This window comes from Nannobrachium achirus (genome assembly GCF_963921795.1).
Source record: "Nannobrachium achirus genome assembly, chromosome: 9".
Lineage (NCBI taxonomy): Eukaryota > Metazoa > Chordata > Actinopteri > Myctophiformes > Myctophidae > Nannobrachium > Nannobrachium achirus.
In genome coordinates, this window is record NC_137818.1 from 61,946,901 (window position 1) to 61,967,803 (window position 20,903).

Sequence of the window (20,903 nt, forward strand, 5' to 3'; positions counted from 1 at the left end):
ACAGTCTTTGTTTTTGTTGTAACCTCTAAATCAGGGGTTTTCAAAGTGGGTGACGGGGCACCCTGGGGTGCCGTGACGGCAGTCCAGGGGTGCCACAAGATAATTTGATAATATTTGGAATTTATTTGGACACTTGAATAGATATTTAGTATCATTTTAAACTTGAAGTACAAAGTTATTTTCAGTCAGTTCTAACCAAAATGGCTATTATCTCAACGTTTTCCTCGCAACATAATCACTAAAATATCGTCACTGTTGGAAACCTCGTATCTCCAAGTTTCAAATGTGTGCGTCTTTTGGTAAAGCAAAGCCCTGCTTCATCATACAAGATTGTCGCACAAAACTAATGAAAACAGACGATCTACAAGCACGCAACGCCTCGCGATGCGAGGCGTTGTGTGCTTGTAGATCTGCTGTTTTCACTAGTTTAGTACATTTTATAGATGATAAATACAAAACGAACGGTTTTGGACATACAAGGTTTCCACCCGACAACGACGATATGCTATAAATATAAGGTGCTGGGAGTGAAAATTACAATGTAGGGGTGCCTCGGATTAAAAAAAATATTCATGGGGTGCCCTGAGACAAAAAAGTTTGGGAACCCCTGCTCTAAATGAAGACTTCAGCGTTAAGAGTCTAGCCCCGCCCAGCTGTAGTCAGCTGTCAGTCAGCTCTTTTGTCAAACAAGGAGCCCTTAACGCGAAGATTAAAGGCTTTATCATAGTGCGAGGTGAAGAGCTATCACCTCAATTTTTAGGTGATAAGCTATCACCTAAAAATTGGAAAACAAGTGGAGGCCATCATAGTCACGGACTCACCGCTATCACCGTGAGTCCGTGCCTCTGAAACTAGGGGGCACACTGATTGGTCAAGATCGACCAATCAGTGAACTGGGTGATGGGGAGATGTCTGAAAGTAAAAACAGAGGAGAGATGTCTAGGTCTGCGCCTCTGCGGTGATGGCTCTTCACCGCGGCTAATGACGCAATGTTGTAGTTTTCTGACTTTAAAAGACTACACCGCGGTGATAGCTTATCACCGCAGACTGTACTATGATACCCCCTTAACTGTATTACATTTATGCAATAAATGGTTAAATCTACTTTGACGTGAGCGTTTCCTGACTAAACCCATGTCGCTTGTCTTCCCGCCCACCCCTCCCTCTCCTTGCAGGAGTCGCTGGAGGCGTGTCAGACGCGCATCTCCAAGATGGAGCTGCAGCAGCAGCAGCAGCAGGTGGTGCAGCTGGAGGGCCTGGAGAACGCCACGGCGCGCACGCTCCTCGGCAAGCTCATCAACGTGCTGCTGGCGCTCATGGCCGTGCTGCTCGTCTTCGTCTCCACCGTGGCCAACTGCGTGGTCCCGCTGATGAAGACGCGCTCGCGCTCCTTCTCCACCCTGCTCCTCCTCCTCCTTCTCGCCTTCCTCTGGCGCAACTGGGAGGCGCTCTCGGGGTACACGCACCGCGCGCTGCAGCCGCCCAGATGAGCCGGATGGGACCACACTTGTTGCCAACAGTGGCGCCGGCGAAATGAAGGAGCGCGCCTTTTTTTGTTCCAGCCGTTATCGTATATGCGGTGACCGCACCGCGAGAGACGCGAGAGAGCGGCGACGGGGACACGGCTGCGTGACCGCTAGAGGGGGGGGGGGCCACGGAACGTTCATCCAAACCGTCTGAGCCGATCTGGGCTCAGCTTGGAATGAAGACGAACGTGAGGGACAAAAAAAAAAAAAGGCGACGGAGTGGACAAAAAAAAAAAAAGACGACGGAGTGGACAAAAAAAAAAGACGTCGGAGTGGACGTTAAACCCTCGTTTTAGGAAAAAGAAGACAGTGTTTACATTTTGGAGAGGAGCTGTTAGTGTTCTGATCCCCCACGCGGGATGCTCTGCAGCGGCATACCGCTTTTTATCTTTTAAGGTTTAATCGATTATATTGTTTCAAATAATATTTTATTCTCAGCATTATTTTATTCAGTACCATGTAGCTTTTACAAGCTCCTCGTCCTCGGCACAAAGAGGAGTTTTTAGTCAGGAAAAACTTGATTGGTGATCCAGCTCATCACAGGCCCCGATCCCGTTTCGTACGCGACGTTGCTAATGTGATTGGCTGCCTTCAGGAAGAGAACTTACTACCTAGCTGTGATTGGTTGAACTTGAAGGAGACATTTCCACTTCCTGCTGTTATGTCGGAACCTTTCCTCTGCCAAGGACTGACCGTGACGCCCCGGTGTCACCATGAACTAGAGACTACTCGTGCTTCCTTACCGTTTCTAATAGAAATTATGTACTTTCACTTCTTTTCGGTTGTTGTTTTTTCCTTAGTTAAAGTTAAAGTTAAAACAACAAAAACAAGATTGAGACAGGGGAGGAGTTAGTGAATCATACCGACGGAAGAGAGAGAGCGAGCGGTGGCAGCTTTAGTGTTTTTGCTTCGTTTATATACCGTCGTACGGCGGTTTGGCTCGTGGAAAACAGACGAGACTATTTTCCGCGGGAGACACCGCCGTGTGGCGAGGTATAAATCAGGCTTTGGCCACAACGGACCATGTCCACTCCACTGCAGTGGACCGCAGCCGCTCTCGAGCGAAGGATCCGCCACATTTTTTGACGCATGCGTTCAGTCCCTGCACGTGTCCGTTTTGACAGTAACACTGAAACTTTCTTTTTGGTCTTAATAGCAACGGCGAAAGGGAGCCGTGCCGGTGAAATCAAGTTGCCAGGCCCCCGCCCGCACATTCAACCTCGAAAGACTAGACGTTCACAGAACCCTTGGTGCTTTTTGTCCAGCTCTATGTTCGGTTGGAGTAGGAATGTTTTTGTTTTTTTTCGCAGCTTCAATATCCACATCGACAGACGACTCTCCACTGCCATGCCTGTCAAAAAACATGCACTGCCCGTAACGTGATCTCGTAGTGTCCCCATGATTTAATCTCCCTGTGTATACTACACACAGTGAAAGTTTAGAGCTGAATTAACACGGAGGATTGTACTGTGTGCAGTGTCTGTTTCCATTCTTTCTTTCTTTCTTTCTTTCTTTCTTTCTTTCTTTTTCCGCCCAGCGCCCATGCCCCCGTGGAGTGCTCAACCAGTGCCAAACCTCACTCCCGCACCACGAGGCTACGGGCAGAGCGGAGAGAGATCAAGAAAAGTCACGCTCAGAAAGTCACGCTTCCGTACACATGCAACATGAATGTGTTGCGGAACGCGCTCGGATTTCGGGAGGCGTAACCTTTTCTTGTGACAACATCGCAAGGGGAAAGTAGTTGTGCGAGAGGACTTCTTAATGATCTATGAAGGAACTTGAGACTCAAACAAATATATATATCCACCTGTTTCCGCGATAATTTACTGTAGAATTATCTGTGGGACACTTCCGGAGAACAGCAGACATGCAAGCTCACGTCGCGTCGCAAATGCAACGGTTGTGAGCTTGTGAGCTGCCGCACACCTTCTGCGCAATGCACGATGGGACTTTGGAAACTTGTGGATATATTCCCTAAGCCTCACGTCTCAAGCACACGCCTCCTCGGCTCAGCGTCCAGCCCCATCTATCTTATCGTCGCCCATGACCCTCAATCAGGTCATGGGCGTGACGAGATTGACCTGGAACGTTTTGAAGTCCATTCTTGCATGTCATCGGCTGAGGAGCTTATTTCAAGATAACAAGAGTATGGAAATTTGATATGTACAGTTGCACTTTAGCACACCAATAAATATTACCAGTTTAGGGTCTGGATGAGGGTTGAGAAACCCTAGATAGCGATTGTTGCTTCTCAAACAGTCGTTCTCTCTGGGAGAACACGGGTTGAGTCAGGTCAGGATTATGCCTGATTTATAATTCGTCACACGACGCGTCCCTTGCATAACGTCGTTGTCGGGCGGAAACCTCGTATCTAAATCATTTTTTTTATGGAAAATGCAAAACGAACGGTTTTGGACATACAAGGTTTTCACCCGACAACGACGATAACATAGTCTATCCACAAGCTCAAAATACAGCGTGACCCGCCGTGAGCTTGTAGACCGGCTATTTTCAGGCGAGCGTGCGCCGTCGCGCGACAAATTATAAACGCCGCATTATTGTCAGCTCTTCCTCAGTGACGGACCATGAAATCAGTTGAAAGGTGCAAAAGAGTGGCACGTGGATTTCTCTTGAATTGTACGATCACCACTGCAGCGGGTGAACTGACACTGAGCTGACCTTTTGAGCCGGGTTTGGCCTTGCAGTGGCTCTGTTGACGCAGCAGTAGGGGTTGCGTGCTAAACCTCTCCAGTGCCTTCTGATGTCCTTTTCTAAGTGTGAGATGAAATAAAAAAGTGCATTCCTGACTAACTACTGAGTCTACATTTGATTATTTATTCTGTGCAAGATTGTGTTGAATTTGTGTGTGTGTGTGTGTGCGTGTGCGTGTGTGTGTGTGTGTGTGTGTTTGTCTTGCTATACTTATGGGGACTAAACGCATGTTCACACAGTCACCTGCAGGGGACCTCTGACTGTGGGGACAAAATAGTAGGTCCCCACAACGGTTAGGTTTAGGGTAAGGTCACAGGACTTGCATAAAAATGAATGGAACTGGTCTATGTAATGTCCCCACAAGTGACTTCAAAATGTTCTTTTCATAGAAACAAAGGTTTTATGGTCATGATTCACTGCCATCCTGGATGGCTCGGTTCTAGGCTTAACATAATTGCTATAAATATTTTCGTGAAAGTCTATGAGGAAGATTAAAGGGATATTTTTTTGTGGGACCAGTAAACCACGCCCACTGCGATGCTCTACACAGCAGGGGTGTCCAAACCTTTTTCAAAGGGGCCCACATTAGAAAATATTATAACACCCAAGGGCCGACTATATGTCTCCTGACAAAATGTATTTTCGGTCATACCATAACAAAGTCATATACATATGCATGGCAATTACAATTTTATTTAATTATCATCATCAACAATATTTAATATCAATGTTTTTTTTGTCAGGTGTGCACAAAACACAAATAACTCACATTACCAAATGTAACCAGACATGCAAGGTAAAAAATACAACCAAATAGCCTTTCTTTGAACCCTTCATCATGAGAGAACAGGGAACAAGGAATCCTACAATAAAACATTCTTGTTTGATGGTGCTGGCGGGCCGTTTGTTGTACAATTTAGGAATGAAGCCGCAGGCTGTATAACATTTGTCATCGAGCCGCATTAGGCCCCCGGGCCGCACTTTACAGCCTACATTTTAATAGGGCAACATACCTAGTATGTAATGGTGCGTGGGTTTCTGATTGGAGACATCGACTTTCTATAGGGAATACTAGTCTTTGATTTGTAAAGAAACACCAAACCAATTCAAGTCCTATCTTTTTATGTAGAACATATAAAAAGTTGACCCAAACTGCTTTCCAACTGAGGATGACAAACAACATATAATCATAATACATGTTTTCGTTAAATACATTTAATGCCACCGTTGGCCCTATTGATGCCAAACTTTGCACACACACTCCTTGGATGGCAACTCACAACCCCCGCCCCCGATTTCTCACACGGCCCTCCTCTAGCGCCACCATCAGGCTGACTTTTGCAAAAGACTTTTTTTTTTTTCAAAAATTTTTTTTGACCCCCAAAAATGGAGTAGGCATGATAGCAATCGCGAAATTGCATGTTTAACCCCCATAGCAACCCCATCTTTCAAGCATGGCAGCCATTTTGGCAGCCATCTTTGTTAAACATAGTGGCTGTCTATAGGGAATACTAGTCTTTGATTTGTAAAGAAACACCAAACCAATTCAAGTCCTATCTTTTTATGTAGAACATATAAAAAGTTGACCCAAACTGCTTTCCAACTGAGGATGACAAACAACATATAATCATAATACATGTTTTCGTTAAATACATTTAATGCCACCGTTGGCCCTATTGATGCCAAACTTTGCACACACACTCCTTGGATGGCAACTCACAACCCCCGCCCCCGATTTCTCACACGGCCCTCCTCTAGCGCCACCATCAGGCTGACTTTTGCAAAAGACATTTTTGGACACTGCTCCAACAGATTTTGCCCTAAAATCACACAAAGCGGTACACAGTATCTCTAAAGTCATGTCATCAACATGGATCTGTCCCATTTCCCATATTCCCTCCTGATAGGCTACGACTGCCTTCTAAAGTTTGTGTATGCTACGTGACAGTCGCTTATCTGCTGATTAGGGAGTCTTACTGGTGTTATATGGATTTATTTAAGCTATATTATACTCACAGCAACAAGGTCCATGCATGGCTAGTATCTCTCAGCATAGCCTGTGTTCACGTGGGTTCATCTCTGGTTTATGGAAAGGGAGGGAGTACACTACACTCACAACCTTTAGCAAGCCCTGAGGCCTATAGGGCAGGAGCCTGTCTCCTGTTTCCTTAGCATGAGGCAGCTTGATGTACAAGTACACCACAGGGGCAACCCTTGATGTTGATGGCCAAGCTGGGAGGCACTTCAGAGACTTTGGTATGACCTGGCCAGGGGTCAAACCCAGACCTCCCAGTCTCAGGGCAGACGCTCTAACCCAGGGGTCTTCAACGTTTTCAGGCCAAGAACCTTAGTTGAGAGAGAGATGAAGCAGGGACCCCCACAACCTTTTCAGAGATTCCATATACGGTAGTTTCATCGTTTGACAGCACAATCATCAGCGTGTTTTGGATTCATGTCAATTTGTGTTTTTCAGATATCGAACCACTTGAACCGTCAACACTTAATAAACTTGACCTTTCACTCTGTACTTAGTCTGCTCTTTTCCCCCCTCTACGCCTCGTAGCGCAAGGTGTTGTGAGCTTGTAGAACTGCTATTTTTGGCTAAAGTTCTTAGAATATGGACGCTAGAAAAACACTTTCTATCACACAAAGATTTGGAGGACCCCCCTGTAGTAACTCTGAGGACCCCTTAGGGGTCCCGGACCCCCTGTTGAAGACCCCTGCTCTAACCACAAGGCCACTGAGCTGGAAACCTTTGCCCGTCCTCTATGTCCAATTGTCCATAGTTTCCCTCCAAATGAACACATATAAAATAAAATAAATGATGTTTAAATGAATGACACACAACACACGACACACTATTTTATATTCCTGCTTTAAAAAATATATACCTACAAGATCGGCTTCTTTTTTTTTTTAGCACACCAAATTCTGGGCCCTGGGGACAAGGATTCACTGTGGGCCCCCAATGAATGTTCCTCATAGGGAGAGGGGGCTGTTAAAGGACCCCCCCCTCCACCTTGGGCCCTAGTAACTCAGTCCCAAACAGCAGATCTACATGCTCACAACAACGCCTCGCAACAACTGCTATTTTCACAATTTCGGCCTCAAATATTTGACAATTTGGCGAATGTTTAATTTGTCATTTTAGACGTATTAAAAAGTCCTTAAATTGTCACTTAAGAAATGTGCAGATACCCTCTAGTAAGCACTTACACTTATCATCTGGGGGCCCCCCAAAATAATTTGGGGACCCCCCTGGGGGTCACGACCCACAGATTGAGAACCAGTGCTCTATAGCAGGGGTTTTCAAAGTGGGTGACGGGGCACCCTGGGTTGCCGTGACGGCAGTCCAGGGGTGCCGCGAGATAATTTGATAATATTTGGAATTTATTTGGACACTTAAAACAATATTTAGTATCATTTTAAACTTGAAGTACAGAGTTATTTTCAGTCTAACCAAAATAGCTTTTATCTCAACATTTTCCTCGCAACATAATTGCTAAAATGTGATATTAATATAAGGTGATGGGAGTGAAAATTATGAATACAATGTAGGGGTGTCTCGGATTAAAAACATATTTATATGAGTACCCTGAGGCAAAAAAGTTTGGGAACCCCTGCTCTAGGTACAGTACAGTGACTACAGTCATGGGTCAAGTCAGTGCACACCTCGGGACGCTATACACTTGCAACCACTAGATGGCGGTATTTGGCCGTTTAAGTCCTCATCTATGCATTCCGTTGCTATTGTACCATGAGTGAATATGGACAGCTCCTTCGCAGCAGAAGCAGAGCCCTTAAGTAGTAGGTGTTCCCTTTATCAGAGAGGAAACAGGTTGCGGTGACACAGCCCCTCTAACAACGTTCTCCATGTCTTACAGCCAAAACACCACACGATGTATTTTCTTTATAAATAGATGTAGATCATGTTATTGGTCCCGCCATCACTCTCTCAACCTCACTCACCCACAGGCTATGTCTGCCTACTGAAACTTTAGGCTACTAATACCAGTGTTTTTCATAGGAGGTTGACTTGAAGGTGGTTTATTACAACGTTTACAATGTTTCAAGGCCTATTACAATGTTACTAGTCCTATTACAATACAACAAATGCATGAATAGCCTGGCTGTGACTGACATGTTTTATATTAGGCCTACTTTTGGAGAGACTATTTGGACAGGCCTTAAGTCTTACTATTGCCCACAACACGGGACTCCCTCTTTCAATCTATTCCAATCATGAAGGCTTGGCAAGGTAACAATTATAACATTGGTCTTACACTGTGTAGCCTAATTATTCATTTAATGATTATGTAATTAACAAGTTTCGTAGAAATTCAATTCAAAGGAGCTTTTATTGGCATGAGAAATCCTCTCACACACATTGAGTGAGAAGCTGTGTCCAAACTTTTAGGGTAAATTACATTGCCAAAGCAAGTGTCAAAATATAATAAAAACAGCTGAAAAGCGGGAACATATAGGCTATCCAGTTGGAGGGGTAGGCCTACAGCATTGTTGCGACCGTAAGGTCGCAGTTACTATCAAAACCTCCACCGGCTGTCCGTCAGTCCCTCCGTATGTCCGTCACGTCTTCATTGTTGCCCCTATCCATGCCAAACTTTGCACACACACTCCTTGGCTGCATGGCAAACCACAACCTCCGCACCTGATTTCTCACATGCCCCTCTTCTAGCACCACCATGAGGTTGCTTTTTGCAGACAACATTAATGGACATTGCTCCTACAGATGTTGCCTACAATGCCACTTACAGGCCAATTTGTGTAGCCTACATGCGACCTGACGGTCACTTATCTCCCGATTATGGAGTGGTGTAAACAGAGCTATGTCACATTTTGGCGTTACTATCTAACATATCATATTACTATCTATCTAATGATAGTGACTTTGGGAGGCCGTGACCTGTAACAGTTTGAAACCCCCTGTAGCATTGGCCATAATTACAGCTTACTTCCGTTTGTTGTCACGTTTGATTGAGCGTAGCCAAACCGCAGCATTCAGTCACACCTCTCTCTCTCTCTCTCTCTCTCTCTCCCCCCCCCCCCCCTCTCTCTCTCTCTCTACTAGTGATATCTGATGCTTGACAGTCGTCGTGACTCGTCGTGACCCATGCTGATGCTACCCCCCCCCATCACATACTCTCTCTCTCTCTCTCTCTCTCTCTCTCTCTCTCTCTCTCTCTCTCTCTCTCTCTCTGTTCAGGTTGACGGAGGGTCATTATGTTTCGCGTTATCGCAGCTATCGGAGCACTTTCCTGGCCCCCTCTAACATGCTACCAGATTATACGCATGGCCGTGTGCCAAGGCCCACATGCTGCTGCGCACGTTATCAGTCCAAAATAACAGACAAGTGGTGACGGGAACGCGCCCTATAGCTTTCCAGAGAACCCCCCCCCCTGGGTAAATAAATGGACTCAAATGATTACGAGCTGTACTTCAAATATGACAAGCTAGTCTTATGATTTATACAAAATAGCCAACCTGGATTTGTGGATCGGCTATTTTCGGCGCGTGACACGACACCACCAGCGCAAATGATGTAGTCTATAGCCTAAATCAGATATAATTGATCAATTTGTCAGTCTGACTCTGATCATGGGTTTGTAAGTGCCAAATACCGTGAAACACGTATTGCCTATTACTAAGAGATGTACTGTGGGCAATAAGCACGATCCATCCGATGCAGGCGAGTAGAAAACAGAGATTCCGACCATATTCATGCATTTTTGAAAGGGGCGCATGTGTTGAGCTTGAATATTTATGAGGCCAAAGCCACAAAAGCCTCTCCGATCAGACGTGAATGTCAGAAACCGGAAAGGTGTGCAGGTTGTGTCCATCTGGTAGCACTTTCACGGTACTTACCGTGCCGTATGTGGCCAGACGGAACCCTCCGAAATCTGCAGAACTAATCTGGCCGAGCCCTGGGACCGCGGAGCACAGGAGGTGGGGAGAGTGACCTGTCATTAACCCTGAGATGAGCGGAACCACGCTGAGAGGTAGGATGTATGGATTTATCAAGTGGATCGTCTTGAAAGAAAGGGACATGGACGGATGTTTACGTTAACGGCACTTATTGATTTATAGTGTCTTGATCACCAGTGGTGGAAAAAGTACTCAAATATTTTACTTAAGTAAAAGTACCAATACTGCATTGTAGAAGTACTCTGCAAGTAAAATTCCAGAAATTCAAAATGTACTTGAGTAAAAGTACGAAAGTGTTGGCATCAAAATGTAGCCTACTCAATGCAGAAAATGTAAAAGTACAAAATGTTTGAAAATAGCAGATCTACAAGCTCACACGTCGCAATGCGACGCGTTGTGAGCTTGTAGATCTGCTATTTTCAAATAGCCAAGGTATAAAATATGGCTAAAGTGGTATGTTTTATGATATTATAATTTACACCTGTGAAGTAACTATACACTAACATTTTCAAATAAATGTAGTGGAGAAAAAGTACAATATTTGGATCTGATCTGAGATGTAGTGGAGTAGAAGTAAAAGTATTGGAAATTGGAAATACTCAAGTAAAGTACAATTACCTCATAATTATACAGTACTTAAGTAGCCTAAATGTACTTAGTTACTTTACACCACTGTTGATTACACGATTAATTTTTGATGCAAGAATACGTTTTTTGTTCAATAAAGTGTTTTTTATGTATTGTTGCCAATATGAAGACATCCGTTACGCATCACTAAATCCTCACACTGTGAAATTATCGGCGTTGATTTATCCTTTTTGTAGCTCGCACGGTGCACATCATATGGAACCAAACGGATCCTTACGGTTTCGATTGGTTCCATCTGTGCCAGGGACGTGCAGACAACATTAGAGAAGCAGGGGCTGAAATTTCTAAAAGGGCACTTTTGGTGGAAATATCGAAAATAGCTGACCTCCAAGCTCACAACGCGTCGCTATTTTCGGTGTGTGATACCACACTGAACTAAGAATAATCAAGTCCATACAAGAGATTCTGTGTAACGGCATTGACTTCTACACAGAAAGGGCAATTATTTTCTACATAAGATGCTGCATTCAAGTTCACGAGAGTTTGGACAAGGCAATTCTCTTGAACGCTGCCTTCAGGTATGGCATGGAAAGAGGGGGCATTTGCATCACCATAGTAAAAACTGCATTCATGGTCTGGAGAGGACAACTTTTTACAGATGGGTAAAAGTGCAGGGGCTCAAGCCCCCTTTAATGTCTATGTGTGCACGTGCCTGATCAGTGCACTCTCTCAGAGTTAAATTAACACCGAGGATTTCAGTCACTGCTAGTGCAACTTGAGCGGATCAACTGATTTTTGGACAGCTGGGAATTCTCCGATCCCCCATAGCCTCTACAGATGTCCCTACAGATGTGTCTAATGTCTGTGTAGGGGTGTAATTGGGGGGGTCGGGGGGGCAGTGAGTGAGTGAGTGAGTGAGTGAGTGAGTGCGCTACACACAGTGGGCAGAGAGGGAGAGAAAGAGACAGAGAGGAGGAGAGGAGAGGAGAGGAGAGGAGAGGCTCACAGACAGACAGCACAGCTCGCTCCCTTGCGCGCTGCTACGCGGCGGAGAGGAAGCACGACTCCGCTCTTATCACGTCACTCCGTGCCGAGGCGTTGAGCAGGAAACAAGCCTTTCCTCTTGGATTGTCGCTGGACAGTTATAGGAACAAAACAACACAATTCCGCCTTTACTCAATGCACCGCTCAACACGGAACACGCGGCAGAAGGCGCAGCAGAAGCAGGCCACCAGAAGAAGGAAACATGCCGCCGCCAGCTTCCTCCTCCTCGGTAGAGATGTGCGTTCTGCTCCTCGCCGCGCTCATGGCTTTGGAGACGCCGCCGCGCTACTGGGGCGCCTCCTCCCGCACGTCGCCGTCGTGCCTCGCCGGCGCGCTGCACATCCAGCAGGCGTTCGCGTCGCCGAACCGCACCAATAACTTCGTGGTGGACGAGGTGTCCGGGAAGGTGTACCTGGCCGCGGTCAACTCCATCTACCAGCTCAACGGGACGCTAGGCGTCGAGGTGGAGAAGCGGACGGGCCCGGTGGAGGACAACCTGTTGTGCCACGCGCCCCAGCTGCCGCAGGCGCCCTGCGAGCACCCCAAGTCCCTCACGGACAACTACAACAAGCTGCTGAAGCTGGACCGCGACCAGGGGGTGGTGGTGGTGTGCGGCTCCGTCTACCAGGGCTTCTGCGAGCTGCGCAAGATGGACAACCTGTCGGAGATCGCCGTGGAGTTCCCGCCGCTGCAGGGCGAGAAGACCGTGTTCCCCTCGATGCTCAACATCGCCGCCAACCACCCCAACGCCTCCACCGTGGGGCTCGTCTTCAAGAGCACCGGCGGCAGCACGCGCCTCCTCGTCGGGGCCACGTACACGGGCGCCGGCTCGCCGTTCTTCCCCAAGAACCACAGCAAGGAGGACCTGCGCTTCGAGAACACGCCGGAGATCGCCATCCGCTCGCTGAACGTCGGGGACCTGCCGCGGCTCTTTACCTACGACATCAACCCCTCGGAGGACAACGTGTTTAAAATCAAACAGGAGGTGAAGACCAAGAACAAGCTGAACTTTGTGGACGCGTTCATGATGAAGACGTACTCGTACATCGCCATCAACAACGACGCCAAGACGGGCCACAAGGAGAGCCAGCCCAACAGCATCCTCGCGCGGATCTGCCTGGACACGGACGCGAGCCCACGCAAGTCCGGGTCGTCCTCCTCGTCTTCGTCTGGGAGCCCCGAGATCCGAAAGCTCACCGAGTCCTACATCCAGATGCCGCTGCAGTGCGGGGCCAACGGGAACATCTACAGCCGGCTGCTGTCCGTGCACCCCGCGGAGGTGCACGTCGAGGAGGGCGCTACGGAGCCCTACCTGTTCGGGGTGTTCGCCAAGGCGGACAGAAAGTCCGCGCTGTGCGCCTTCAGGTTCGGGGACATCGAGGAGGAGGTCCGCCAGGGCCGGAGGAACTGCTCCAACTCCCCCAGCAGCGACGTGCAGGTGCTGGACAGCGTCATCCAGGGCTCCGGCGCTGCCTGCATCATGCAGAAGGGGAACCTGGTGGTAAGTGGCTCGTTTGGTTTACATACAGTATTACTTTGTTTAATTCGTCTGTCATTCAATGTTATATGATATACTTAAATGGTTTCCTGTGGAAATAAGCTTAGTCTTTTCATGGATCTCCTTTAAGTAGACCTTGTACCAGTGAACTGTACTGTCATGAAACTGTACCCTTTCCTATGCAAACTTCTAATAAAGTCTTCAATCAATCAATCAATAGGCCTAAAGCTAAAGAGCTCGTAGACCAGTGGTTCTCAAAGTGGATTTCTGGGAACTATTTGGGTTCCCGGGCAGTGTTTCTCAAATGTTCACATTTCGAGGTCTCCCTTTAACTCTGACAGTGTACAAATGGAACCAAATGGACCCGTTAGGGTTCATTTGGTTCCATTTGTACACTGTTAGAGTTACAGATTTGTATGGGTCCATTTAGACTCCCCTAAAGGAGTCCCTGGAATCCACTTTGGGTTCCCTAAATTGACCCATACAAGTCTGTGTACAAATGGCACAAAAGTAGTGAAAACAGCCGATCTACAAGCACACAACGCCTCGCAACGCGAGGCGTTGTGTGCTTGTAGATCGGCTGTTTTCACTAGTTTAGTTCATTTTTAAAATGATGAATAGGCCTACAAAACGAACGATCTTGGACATACAAGGTTTCCACCTGACAACGACGACATTATTGCCTTGATATAATTTGACTTAACTAACAGCCTTCTATCTAACCGGTAGATGCACGTTTAGCTATTTATCCCAAATTAGTGGGCATATTATGGGCTATTTATTCAGAATAAAAAAGAATCGTTATATGAAGCACTTTAAGTCTGTGTACAAATGGTCTGTGTACAAAGGGTCCATTTGGTTCCATTTGTACACAGAGTTAAGGGGAGACCTTGACATGTAAAAGCTTGAGAAACACTGTTGTAGACAGTGGTGGAAAGTAACTAAGTAGATTTACTTAGTAGGCTACTTTTTAGGTAGGCCTATGTGTATAGCCTATACTTTACTCGAGTATTTCCAATTTTCAATAGCCTACTTTTACCTCTGCTCTACATCTTAAGACTGGAGGCAAATATTGTACTTTTATTCCACAACAATTACTTGAACTTGGGTTACTAGTTACTTTGTAGGTTTAGATTATTAATAACCACATACATAACCACTTCAGCCATATATAGGCCTATATTATGGTCATTTGAACATAGCAGATCTACAAGCTCACAGTGCGTCACGATGCAATGCATTGTGAACTTGTAGATCTGCTGTTGTCGATAGATTTTGACACATTTGAAAACATGACATGGGACATTCTGCATAATTAGCAGGCCTACTTTCTACGTTTGGTACTTTAAGTACATTTTGATATCAATAATTTTGTACGTTTACCCAGGTAAATTAATAATTCCGGACTTTTACCTGTAGCAGAGTATGTCTATATTGCAGTAGTCTGTTGATACTTACTTAAAGGAGTAGTTCACTCCCAAAAATATTTATTTCCTGTTGATTACTCATGCCATGGTGACATATTTTTAGGTTTTTGTCGCATTCCTAAGACAATAATGTTATTACAATAAATGTACCCACATTGATTCCAGATGGGGACCCGTATGCATTTGGGTCCCCATCCGGAATCAATGGGGGTAAATTTACTATAAATCACATTTTTGTCTTAGGAATGCAACAAATACAAAACAATATTATTGAACTAAAGTCTCCATGGCATGAGTAATCAATAGAAAAAAAGTCATTTTGTGGGTGAACTACTCCTTTAAGTAAGACATTTGAGTAGCAGCCTACTACCTTTTCCAACACTGCTCCTATAGCAGTTATTGTCGGCAATCGACACCATAAGCCTATAAATTGGGCTTGGATCATCATGGAAGTTGATTCAAAACTTGTTAATGTAGTCCCCCCCCACCATTTTATTATCTATTTTTAGTCCTGCTATGATTACCCCCCCCCCCCCCCCCACACACACACACACACACAAAGATTTCAAAAACCCCCTAAGTAGACGAATTTGAATAACCTATACGGGCTTCGCAGTTCAGATAGCCTTACACGTGAAATAGCCCCTAATATTATTATAATGTCTGACTTGAAATGAATTTAAGCTGTCACTACACTTTGCTGCTTAATTCCGCCCCGCTTCCGAATATATGCTCATAAGAAGAGCCTAATCCCCTTTAGCCTCGGGGCCCCGGGGCTCATCATTTAGCCTTAAAGAATATTCTCCCGTGTGTCACGCCGCGAAGGGGTCACGATTATTTGGATGAAAGATCCTCCAAAGGGTGTTCCTGGGAGCCAGGGGCGTCACAAGGGGGGGAAAGTGGGACTGAGTTTCTGGGGCCCAAGGTGGAGGGGCCTTCATTATTTTATACTTTTAGCTATTGAAAGATAGAAGGTATACAAGCTCACGCTGAGAGCTTGTAGATCTGCTATTTTTGAAAAGTTGTGAAAATGTGTGCAAATCTTATAGGCCTATATATAATGTATTTTTTTTGTAAGCGGACAGTTGTATCTCAAATTTTGCTTCTGGGGGGTCCCTAGAACTAAATATTTTGAGATGGGTGTCAGTGGCCAAACACATATCATTTTGGGGGTCCTTCACATGAAAAGGTTTGAGCACCACTGACATCGAAACATAGGTTTTTCAAAAAAACCTTAGAAGGATTCAAAGACTTTTTCAAAAATAGCAGATCTACAAGCTCGCAGCGCGGCACTCGGTGCCACGCTGCGAGCTTGTAGATCTGCTATTTTTCAATAGTTAAAGCACAAAACGTGAGTGAATCCTTGTACCCAGGGCCCAGAATTTGGTACGACACCCCTGCTGTGAACAGCGGGGGAACGGCGCGATGGAACCGTGACTCACTCCTCTCACATCCAGCAGCCCTTATAATTCCCCTCTAATTACTGGCTGTTATAAACCTAGCATAAAGTGCTTCGTATAAACGATTATTTTTCATTCTGAATAAATAGCCCCATAATGTGCCCACTAATGTGGGATAAATAGCTGCTAAACGTGCATTCTCTGCCGGTTAGAGGGGCTGTTAGTTAAAGTTTTACTATGTAACTTTTTTTATAAAACAAATCTTAAAATTGTCCTAACTGTTAAATCGCTAAAGTTTTAGAACACCCACTCCGTTATTTTCAGCTTCTGAAGCCTTCTCTTTATATGTTTTCTATGATCCTGGCCGTGGACCGGTTTTCGCGCCATGATGACGTAATCTGCATCATCTGTATACGTTGTGTATACGTTGCCCAATCACATCGCCGATCATGCACACATGGTACACTACCGGCCAATGCAGCGCATCTTGAAGTGGGGTCGCCATATTTGTAGTCGCCCGTGTGTCTCTTTACTCAAAAGCTAATCTCGCCTACCAGGCAGGGTGAAGTAGTCCGTTTCTCCGGAATGCCTGAACGCACAGGAACCAGGGACCCCTCTAAAGATAGCTCTCGGCGTTGTGGAGGCAGACGCGGGGGTGTGAAGGTACGAAAAACGGGCGAAAGACGCGAACGCGACCGCGGTTTGCTATATGGCTACTGACCACTAGTTGAGAATCTTACACAGTATAGCTTTAAGTCAAATTATGTCAAGGCGATAATGTCGTCGTTGTCGGGTGGAAACCTTGTATGTCCAAGATCGTTCGTTTTGTATTTTATCCGTCTGTCATTCAATGTTATATGAGATACTTCAATGGTTTCCTATGGATATAAGCTTAGTCTTTTCTAGGATCTCCTTTTAGTTGACCTTGTACAAGTAAACTGTACCGTCATGAAACTGTACCTTTTTCTATGCACACTTCTAATAAAGTCTTCAATCAATCAATCAATCACTCAATCAATCAATATTTATCATTTTAAAAATGAACTAAACTAGTGAAAAAAGCCGATCTACAAGCACACAACGCCTCCCGGCGCGAGGCGTTGTGTGCTTGTAGAACGGCTGTTTTCACTACTTTCGTGCGACGGCCTTGTATGAAGAAGCAGGGCTTTACTTGGCGAAAACACTTGAAACTTGGGAGATACGAGGTTTCTGCCCTGACAAGTGACGATTATGTTTACATCTCCCAGGTGCGGTTGTTATGCCAGGCAATGAAATCAAACCGTCGCCACCAACCACTCCGATAATAAAGTTCCTCCTCGTTGCACGCAACGAGTTGGACGGAGTTAGGAAAATCGAGCCCTTCGTTCGAAAAGCTTCAAAAGAAACTGCCGTGAAATTCCAGCCGTGCATTGTGGTGGAGTTTGAGTGACGGGCGGGAGGGAGCTCGTGACGCATCTAAACTGCTGGCCTGGAGTGGCTGTCTGGAGGCCACTGTTGCTGCCTAGATCATAAAGATGCCATTTTCCTCCCCAGAGAGAGACTGTCGCGGTGGGCCTAGCGGTGCCCTGGGCTACTCTCCTCCTCCCGTGACCAGTTATCTGAACGCACCGCACAATAGGCCCACAGGCCCTCCTCCTCCTCCCCTGATAGACACCCCTCTCTAACAGTTTGAAGTGGGTGTATTTTTCTCATCCCCCCACGGCTGCGCCGACCTGTATTGTCTCTCGCAGAAGAAAGCCTTTCTTTGGTTTTTAATAGCTTTTTAGTTTGCTGTGACTGCACGGGGAAACCCGATCGTTTCTTTTTTCGGCGCGCTGTCGACTTTGAAGGCCTTCTGCGTTGAAGGCAAGCCAGACACAATTTATGATAAGAGACGGAAGCCCGCGAGCAGAGCCAAGCGGCCCATGGGAAAGAAGCCCTCTGCAAATATCTCCTCCTGTGTTTAATTCCGTCCTCCTGCCTTCTATATATTTTGAGAATCCCCCCCTGGGTAATTGTGCTCATCCAGGCATTTTGAAACGGAATGGAATGAATATTGCGTGCGTGTTATCGTTTCTCATTGAGGAGGATTAGACAAAAGCGGAGGAGAGTATGGCCTTGATAGAGACATTCACAGGAAGCCAAATCCCATTTCACAAGCCCAGGCCAACAGGTAGTCTCTGAAACACTTCTATAGGCTTTAAGCCATTTCACTGCTAAACTCCAATAGCAAAACCTAGCGCTATCAGCTCGACCACCCAAGCACATTCGGTAAATATGGCTTTAATTTTAGTAGCGGGTCTACTTAAAACATAGAGTAGGTCTACCCTATCGTCGTTGTTGGGTGGAAACCTTGTATGTCCAAAACCGTTTGTTTTGTATTTATCATTTTTAAAATGATTTAAACTAGTGAAAACAGCCGATCTACAAGCACACAACGCCTCGCACCGCGAGGCGTTGTGTGCTTGTAGATCGGCTGTTTTCACTACTTTTGTGCGATGGCCTTGTATGATGAAGCAGTGCTTCACTTTGCGAAAAGATTTACAAATTTGAAACTTGGAGATACGAGGTTTCTGCCCGACAGTGACGCTATGTAAGTACTCAGTAGGTATACTTATATTTCTACTTATTATATTATATTTAATTGCCATGAGCGCTTTTTGATGTTGTGTAATATATTGTGTGTTATTACTGTTTTTACTGCTGCACAACCAATTGCCCCTCTGGAGACAAATAAAGTTCTACTTGACTTGACTTGACTTCAACTCTTCAATGAGGTGTGGTAATAGCAATTGCCGTGGCTGTCATTGTGCTTGTCCCGTGACATGGACTTTATGGTCTTTATGTAATATATCATTTCACGGAACAAACAGGCGTTATAATTATCACTCCCACATGCTCAGTTCTTCCAGTTTACTGTCTTAAAGTTCTTATGTATATCGTCGTTGTCGGGTGGAAACCTTGTATGTCCAAGACCGTTCGTTTTGTATTTATCATTTTAAAAATGAACTAAACTAGTGAAAACAGCAGATCTACAAGCACACGACGCCTCGCACCGCGAGGCGTTGTGTGCTTGTAGATCGGCTGTTTTCACTACTTTCGTGCGACAGCCTTGTATAATGAAGCAGGGCTTTACTTGGTGAAAAAACGTACAAACTTGAAACTTGGAGATACAAGGTTTCTGCCCGACAGTGACGATATTGGAGTAAGGGACGTGCAGAGAACATTAGAGAGGCAGGGGCTGAAATTTCTAAAAGGACCTTTTGGCGAAAACATCGAAAATAGCTGACCTCCAAACTCACAACGCGTTGTGAGCTTGGAGGTCGGCTATTTTTGGCACCTGATACCACACTGAACCAAGCATAATCAAGTGAATACTGGAGATGTGGCGTAACAGCATGGATTTCTACACAGAGAGGGCAATTCTTTCAACATAAGATGCTGCATTCAAGTTCAGGAGAGTTTGGACAAGGCAGTTCTCTTGAATGCTGCCTTCAGTTTATAGCATGGAAAGAGGGGCATTAGCATTTCTTTCACCATAGTAAAAACTGCATTCATGGTCGGGAGAGGGCACTTTTTACAGATGGATAAAAGTGCAGGGGCTCAAGCCCCCTTTGATGTCTATGTGTTAGGGCATTCACGAATAGTGATTTTTAATATTAGAATTATTCAACCTCAAAGTCAGGACTGGCCAAACTGTCAAATATTAAGTAAGCAAGAGGCGAACATTGTGAAAATGCCGATCTACCATGCTCACAGCATGTAGATCTGCTATTTACACAATATTTATCTGCAGAACCGAGTCACATTAAATGTAATACCTACAATTCCAAGTGCTTGTCAGGGAGGGGGTCCCCAGTTCAAATATGTTTATTTTGGGGGTCACTGCCTAAAAAGGTTTGAGAACCCCTGGTATAGAGCATTAACAAATTCATCCACCAGGGGCATTGACAACTCATTCTTATGACTTCCTATCTAGCCAAGCTTTATAAACTATATATTTCTTAAAGAGAAAACAATAAAAAAATAAATATTAATAAGCGAATATTCGACTTCGGTGAACAACGTGGAATAGTGACTTTGATATTCGAATATTCGAATATTTGGTGAATGCCCTAGTCTGGAGAGGGCACTTTTTTACAGACGGATAAAAGAGCAGGGGCTCAAGCCCCCTTTGATGTCTATGTGTGCACGTGATTGGAGTTGATCTCTCTGTGTGTTCATGTCCTATAGTTGATCTCTCTGTGTGTTCATGTCCTATAGTTGATCTCTCTGTGTGTTCATGTCCTACAGTTGATCTCTGTATGTGTTCATGTCCTACAGTTGATCTCTCTGTGTGTTCATGTCCTATAGTTGATCTCTGTGTGTTCATGTCCTATAGTTGATCTCTGTGTGTTCATGTCCTATAGTTGATCTCTGTGTGTTCATGTCCTACAGTTGATCTCTCTGTGTGTTCATGTCCTACAGTTGATCTCTGTATGTGTTCATGTCCTACAGTTGATCTCTCTGTGTGTTCATGTCCTACAGTTGATCTCTCTGTGTGTGTTCATGTCCTATAGTTGATCTCTGTGTGTGTTCATGTCCTATAGTTGATCTCTGTGTGTGTTCATGTCCTATAGTTGATCTCTGTGTGTGTTCATGTCCTACAGTTGATCTCTCTGTGTGTTCATGTCCTACAGTTGATCTCTCTGTGTGTGTTCATGTCCTATAGTTGATCTCTGTGTGTGTTCATGTCCTATAGTTGATCTCTGTGTGTGTTCATGTCCTATAGTTGATCTCTGTGTGT

General features: G+C 45.3%; 2 protein-coding genes across 2 annotated transcripts in view; both read left to right on the forward strand.

The window, feature by feature from the left end:
- tmcc1a (transmembrane and coiled-coil domain family 1a) overlaps window positions 1-1,620 on the forward strand; it is a 145,529-nt gene extending 143,909 nt beyond the window's left edge. Inside the window, exon 8 of the mRNA XM_080733938.1 lies at window positions 1,176-1,620. Within this exon, the coding sequence (XP_080590064.1) occupies window positions 1,176-1,490 (315 nt within the window). The 3' untranslated portion in view covers window positions 1,491-1,620. The remainder of the gene's footprint in view (window positions 1-1,175) is intronic.
- A 10,305-nt stretch (window positions 1,621-11,925) lies between these two features.
- Window positions 11,926-20,903, forward strand: part of plxnd1 (plexin D1) — a 228,366-nt gene continuing 219,388 nt past the window's right edge. Inside the window, exon 1 of the mRNA XM_080732967.1 lies at window positions 11,926-13,314. Within this exon, the coding sequence (XP_080589093.1) occupies window positions 12,016-13,314 (1,299 nt within the window). The 5' untranslated portion in view covers window positions 11,926-12,015. The remainder of the gene's footprint in view (window positions 13,315-20,903) is intronic.